Source organism: Falco peregrinus, chromosome 19 (assembly GCF_023634155.1).
Source record: "Falco peregrinus isolate bFalPer1 chromosome 19, bFalPer1.pri, whole genome shotgun sequence".
In the NCBI taxonomy this organism is placed as follows: Eukaryota; Metazoa; Chordata; class Aves; order Falconiformes; family Falconidae; genus Falco; species Falco peregrinus.
In genome coordinates this window covers 4119712-4126828 of record NC_073740.1, presented here as the reverse complement: position 1 = coordinate 4126828, position 7117 = coordinate 4119712, and the positions used below count along the sequence as shown (strand labels likewise).

Below are 7117 nucleotides of genomic sequence, written 5' to 3'. Positions count from 1 at the left end.
ACAGCCCTGGGCCAGGGGGTCCCTATGTGTGCAGGGGGGGGGACCCAGGGCCCTATGGTGGTCCCAGGGCTGGGGGTTCTATGGGAATCCAGTTATGGGGGGGGGGAGGGTCCCAGGGCTGGGGCCCTACAGGGATCCCTATGTGAGTGGGGGGGGGTCCCAGGGCTGGGGGGCCTACAGGGATCCCTATGTGAGTGGGGGGGGGTCCCAGGGCTGGGGGCCTACAGGGATCCCTATGTGGGGGGGGGGGGGTCCCAGGGCTGGGGCCCTACAGGGATCCCTATGTGAGTGGGAGGGGGTCCCAGGGCTGGGGGCCTACAGGGATCCCTATGTGGGGGGGGGGGGTCCCAGGGCTGGGGCCCTACAGGGATCCCTATGTGAGTGGGGGGGGGGGGTCCCAGGGCTGGGGCCCTACAGGGATCCCTATGTGAGTGGGGGGGGGTCCCAGGGCTGGGGGCCTACAGGGATCCATGCGGGGGGGGGGTCCCAGGGCTGGGGGCCTACAGGGATCCATGCGGGGGGGGGGTCCCAGGCTGGGGCCCTACAGGGATCCCTATGTGGGGGGGGGGGTCCCAGGGCTGGGGGCCTACAGGGATCCCTATGTGGGGGGGGGGGGGTCCCAGGGCTGGGGGCCTACAGGGATCCCTATGTGGGGGGGGGTCCCAGGGCTGGGGGCCTACAGGGATCCCTATGTGGGGGGGGTCCCAGGGCTGGGGCCCTACAGGGATCCCTATGTGAGTGGGGGGGGGGTCCCAGGGCTGGGGGCCTACAGGGATCCCTATGTGGGGGGGGGGGTCCCAGGGCTGGGGGCCTACAGGGATCCATGCGGGGGGGGGGTCCCAGGGCTGGGGCCCTACAGGGATCCCTATGTGGGGGGGGGTCCCAGGGCTGGGGGCCTACAGGGATCCCTATGTGGGGGGGGGGTCCCAGGGCTGGGGGCCTACAGGGATCCATGCGGGGGGGGGGGTCCCAGGGCTGGGGGCCTACAGGGATCCCTATGTGAGTGGGGGGGGGGGGTCCCAGGGCTGGGGGCCTACAGGGATCCCTATGGGGGGGGAGGGTGGTCCCAGGGCAGGGGGCCTACAGGGATCCCTATGTGGGGGGGGGGGTCCCAGGGCTGGGGGCCTACAGGATCCCTATGTGGGGGGGGGGTCCCAGGGCTGGGGGCCTACAGGGATCCATGCGGGGGGGGGTCCCAGGGCTGGGGCCCTACAGGGATCCCTATGTGGGGGGGGGTCCCAGGGCTGGGGGCCTACAGGGATCCCTATGTGGGGGGGGGTCCCAGGGCTGGGGGCCTACAGGGATCCATGCGGGGGGGGGGTCCCAGGGCTGGGGCCTACAGGGATCCCTATGTGAGTGGGGGGGGGGGGTCCCAGGGCTGGGGGCCTACAGGGATCCCTATGGGGGGGAGGGTGGTCCCAGGGCAGGGGGCCTACAGGGATCCCTATGTGGGGGGGGGGGGTCCCAGGGCTGGGGGCCTACAGGGATCCCTATGGGGGGGGAGGGTGGTCCCAGGGCAGGGGCACTATGGGGGGGTCTCTAGGGGAGTCTCTGGAGGGGGTCCCTATGGAGGTCACGGGGGTGCTGGGGCTGGGGCCCTCCGGGGGTCCCTAGGGTGGTCTCCCCGGGGTGATGGAGGGTCCCCGAGTTGGGTAGCCCCCATGGGGGTCTCTATAGGAGCCTCCCTTTTGGGGGGGGGGGTGGTCATGCCTGGGGTCTTCAGGGGCTGTTAGGGGGGGGGGCCCATGGGGGTCCCTACGCAGCCCCCCCGGGGGGGGCCATGCCTGGAGGGGGGCCATGGGGGTCCCTCTGCGGTCTCCTTTGGGGGAGGTCCCAGGTTGGGAGGGGGTGGGGGCCATGGGGGTCCCTACGCAGCCTCCCTGGGGGTCCCATGCCTGGGGGGGGGGGGGGGTGTCCCACGCGTGGGCCGTGACCTGCCTCCGCCGCTCCGCCCCTCCCCACCGGGCAGCGCCAGGGGCGGGGCCTCGGGGGGGCTGCGGCGCGTGCGCGGGGCGGGGCCGCGGGGGGGCGGGGTTTCCGGGAGGGGCGAGGTCTCCGGGGGGCGGAGTCTCCGGGAGGGGCGGGGCCGCCCCCATGGCCACCCTGTGGCTGGAGCGGGTACGCACAGGGCAGCGGCACTGGGAGCACTGGGCCGTCACTGGGCCCTTACTGGGGCCACCACTGAGCCCTTACTGGGGCCACCTCTGGGTTTTTACTGGGGCCGCCACTTGGGCCCCTACTAGTGCCATCACTTGGGCCCTTACTGGGGCTGCCACTTGGGCCCTTACTGGTGCCACCATTTAAGCCCTTGCTGGGGCAGTCACTGGGCCCTTACTGGGGCCACCACTGAGCCCTTACTGGGGCTGCCACTAGGCTCATACTGGGGCCATCACTTGGGCCCTTACTGGTGCTGGCATCGGGTTCTTACTGGTGCCATCACTGAGCCCTTACTGGTGCCATCGCTTGGGCGCTTCCTGGGGCCAGTGAGTCCTTACTGGGGCAGTCACTGGGACCTTACTGGTGCCACCACTGAGCCCTTACTGGGGCTGCCACTAGGCTTATACTGGGACCATCACTTGGGCCCTTACTGGTGCCGGCACTGGGTCCTTACTGGTGCCACCACTGGGCTCTTACTGGTGCCATCACTTGGGCGCTTCCTGGGGCCAGTGGGCCCTTACTGGTGCCATCACAGGAGCGCACTATTTACTGGGCCTTTACTGGGCCCACCATGGACCATTACTGGGCTCAGGACTGGGACGTAACCACAGCCACCACTGGCCCTTACTGGGCCCATCGCTGGACCCCCCCAGTTCCCCCAGCCCCCCCAGCCCTGCGGATCCCCCCCAGCACAGAGGCGCAGGCAGCCCGGCTCACACTGCACCCCTTTATTCAGCCCCTGCGCCCCCCCCGCCCCCCCCCGGGGACAGGGACAGCCCCAGGGACCCCCCAGCCCCTGGCGCCCCCCCCCCACCCCCTCAGCGGTCCTTCCTGCGCAGCGGCGGGGACGGGGGGTAGTGGCGGGCGGGGGGCACGTCGTAGTGGCTGGGGACGTGGCTGTTCTTGGGGGAGTCGTAATGGCTGGGGGGGGGCGGCGGGGGGTGACGCCTTCGGCCCCCTCGGGGCAGCTCTCTGCAGGGACAAGGAGATGCAAGGGGCTGGCCCCCCCCCCAGGGCCACACAGCCCCTGTCACTGGGTCCCTGTCCCCCCCCCAGGGCCATGCAGCCCCCCTCACCAGGGCCGTGCCCCCCCCCCCCAGCCATGCAGCCCCTGTCACTGGGTCCCTGCCCCCCCCCCCAGGGCCATGCAGCCCCCTCACCAGGGCCGTGCCCCCCCCCTAGCCATGCAGCCCCTGTCACTGGGTCCCTGCCCCCCCCCCCAGGGCCATGCAGCCCCCCTCACCAGGGCCGTGCCCCCCCCCCCAGCCATGCAGCCCCTGTCACTGGGTCCCTGCCCCCCCCCCAGGGCCATGCAGCCCCCCTCACCAGGGCCGTGCCCCCCCCAGCCACACAGCCCCTGTCGCTGGGTCCCTGTCCCCCCCCAGACCACACATCCCCCATCACTGGGTCCCTGTCCCCGCCAGGTCCATGCAGCCCCCCTCACCAGGGCCGTGTCCCCCCCCGGGCTCATGGGGCCCTGGGGACCCCCCGGCCGTACCCTCCTGGGGTGGCTCCTCCAGGTCCCCGATCTCGGCGTAGGACATCTCCCTCCGCACCGGGGATTTCATCTCCATGTAGCTGCCCTCGGGGGTCCTGGCGGTGGGGGGGGGCAGCTCCTTGATGGTGGCGTAGGGGTTCTCGCTGGCCAGGGAGCTGGCGCTGGCCCCCAGCCCCTCCGAGGGGTGGGCTGGGGGAGAAGTAGTTGGGGGGCTCCCCATGCCAGGGAGCATGGGGAGGGGGGGCAGCTGTGTCCAGCTGTGTCCCAGGCTAGTGCCAGCCCCAGCCCCTTCCTGTCCCATCCCATCCCATCCCCATCCCAACTGTGTCCCATCCCCATCCCATCCCCATCCCATCCCCATCCCATCCCCATTCCATCCCCATCCCATCCCCATCCCCATCCCATCCCCATCCCATCCCCATCCCATCGCCATCCCAGCCGTGTCCCATCCCCATTCCATCCCCATCCCATCCCCGTTCCATCCCCATCCCATCCCCATCCCAGCCGTGTCCCATCCCCATCCCAACTGTGTCCCATCCCCATCCCATCCCTGTCCCATCCCCATCCCATCCCCATCCCATCCCCATCCCATCCCCATCCCAGCCGTGTCCCATCCCCATCCCAACTGTGTCCCATCCCCATCCCATCCCCATCCACCCCAGCCGTGTCCCATCCCCATCCCATCCCCATCCCATCCCCATCCCAGCCGTGTCCCATCCCAGCCGTGTCCCATCCCCATCCCATCCCCATCCCATCCCCATCCCAGCTGTGTCCCATCCCCATCACATCCCCTTCCCGGCCGTGCCCCATCCTTATCCCATCCCCGTCCCATCCCCTTCCATCCCCATCCCAGCCACATCCCATCCCTGTCCCATCCTGCCCGTGTCCCAGCCCTGTCCCATTCCCATCCCACACCCATCCCAGCCATTTTCCATCCCTATCCCAGCCCTGTCCCAGCCCTATAGCTGTGTCCCATCCCCATCCCAGTCATGTCCCATCCCAGCCCTATCCTAGCCTTGTCCCATCCCCATCCCATCCCATCCCATCCCATCCTTTTCCCATCCCACCCCATCCCATCCCACCCCACCCCATCCCATCCCATCCCATCCCATCCCCATCCCTTCCCCATCTCAGCCCAGTCCCTTCCCCATCCCAATCCCATCCCCATCCTTTTACCATCCCATCCCCATCCCATCCTCCCCACCACCCCCCCATACCTTTGCCCTCCTGCTTCCCCCAGGCTGCAGCTGTAGCTGTAGCTCCGGTCCAGCTGCCCCCCTGCAACAGAGCAGGTTTTGGGGGTCCCCCCCAGCTCCATCCTCACTCCCAACCCAGCCCAGAACCGTCCTGGCAGGTCCTGAGCTGGGGGGAACCAGGCACCCACTCCTCTCCAGGTCCCCTGGGTGCTGCCCCCCCGCCCCTTACCCCTGGGGCCCAGGGCCGGTGCCCCCAGGTGCTTCCAGCCGGGGGGCAGCGTGACGTGTCCTTCGGGGCCATGGGGTCTCTCAGCGCCGGGGAAGAGCGGGGTGCTGGGCGCCTGCAGCCCCAACAGGGGATGGGTGGGCCACAAGGCTCCTGGCAGGGGTGCTGTGCCACACCGTGGTGCGCCATGGTGCACCATACACCACCACGCTGCACCATGGAGCACCACAGTGCACCGTGCAACACCGTGGTGCACCATGGTACATGATACTGCACCATGTAACACCACAGCGCACTGTGCAGCGCCATAGTGCACTGTGCAACACCGTGCTGCACCATGTAACACCGCAATGCACCATGTAACACCATGCTGCACAATGCAATACCATTGTGCACTGTGCAACACCACACGGCACTATCGACCACCATAATGCACCGTGCAACACTTGCTGCACTGTGCAACATCATGCTGTGCCATACAGCACCGTGCTGCACCATGTAACACCGCAATGCACTGTGCAAAACCACAGCGCACCGTGCAGCACCACAGTGTGCTGTGCAAAACCACAGTGCACCGTGCAACACCGTGCTGCATCATGCCACACTGTGCTGCACCATGCAACACCACACTGTCCCGTGCAAACCCACGGCGCACTGTGCACCACCACAGCGCGTTGTGCACCACCACGGCACATCATGCACCACCACAGTGTGTCGTGCACCACCACGGCACATTATGCACCACGGTGGCACATCATGCACCACCACGGCACATTGTGCACCACCGTGGCACATCATGCACCACCACAGCACATCATGCACTACCACAGCGTGTCATGCACCACCACAGCATGTCATGCACCACCACGGCACATCATGCATCACCACGGTGTGTTGTGCACCACCATGGCACATTGTGCACCACCATGGTGTGTCGTGCACCACTGTGGCACATCATGCACCACCACGGCTCGTCATGCACCACGGCGGCACATGGTGCACCACCACAGCACATGGTGCACCGCCACAGTGTGTCATGCACCACTGTGGCACATCATGCACCACGGCGGCACATGGTGCACCACGGCGGCACGCTGCCTGGCACCACGTTGTACCTTGAGGGAGCTGGCTCTGTCCTGGGCGCCGGAGCCGGGGGGTGGCAGCGTGCACTGGGACAGCGTGTGGTAGCTGGGGTTGGAGTAGTAGTGCGCGTGGTGGCTCGGTGGCACGTCTGGGGGGACAGGCATTAGCTCAGTGCAGCGGGGCCACCGCGGCCGCAGCCGGGCCACCGGGCTCACCTGGCACCACGTAGTCGGAGGTGTCGGTCGGGCCCGCCGTGTACGCCACGGCCAGGTGCCGGCTGGCCTTCCCCTTCCGCCGGTGATGGTAGCACAGCGCCACGGCCACCACGGCCACCAGCAAGGCCACCAGGGCCACCAGGCTGAGCACCAGCCCCAGGGAGCTGTAGGCTGCCGGCGGGGCGGGCACGATGGTGTAGGGCTGCTCGGGGGTGCCTATAGGGTGGGGGGGGTGACGGTCCTTAGGGTGGGGCAGGGACCCCCGGGGGGGCCCCAGGCTCTGCACCCACTCACCAGCATCGCAGTGGGGCCCGATCCTGCCGGGGGCGCAGGGGCACGTCCCACTGGCGGGGTGGCAGGTGGCGTTGTGGGGGGCAGCGGCAGAGCTGGTCACACTGCAGCCCGAAGGTCCCGGGGGGGCAGGCTGGGGGCACAGGGGGGAGGGAGCCACAGCCATACTGCCCAGCACCCTATAGCCCCATACTGGGACGATATAGCCCCATACCGGGACCATGTAGCTCCATACTGGGACCATATAGCTCCATACTGGGACCATAGAGCTCCACACTGGGCCCATATAGCTCCACACTGGAACCATACAGCTCCATACCGGAACCATAGAGCTCCATACTGGGCCCATACAGCTCCATACTGGACCCATACAGCTCCATAGCGGAACCATAGAGCTCCATACTGGAACCATACAGCTCCATACCGAGCCCATACAGCTCCATACTGGACC

At 68.3% G+C, this 7117-nt stretch overlaps 1 protein-coding gene across 1 annotated transcript; it reads right to left on the bottom strand.

The window, feature by feature from the left end:
• Positions 1–2975: 2975 nt before the first annotated feature.
• LOC129782900 (platelet endothelial aggregation receptor 1-like) lies at positions 2976–7108 on the bottom strand. The gene is made up of 7 exons (XM_055792409.1): positions 6670–7108; positions 6376–6591; positions 6193–6308; positions 5081–5192; positions 4873–4933; positions 3656–3867; positions 2976–3127 (listed from the first exon to the last, which is right to left on the bottom strand). Exons 1-7 carry the CDS (start codon positions 7097–7099, stop codon positions 2976–2978), a joined length of 1299 nt encoding a protein of 432 aa, XP_055648384.1. The 5' UTR covers positions 7100–7108.
• Between the last annotated feature and the right edge of the window lie 9 nt (positions 7109–7117).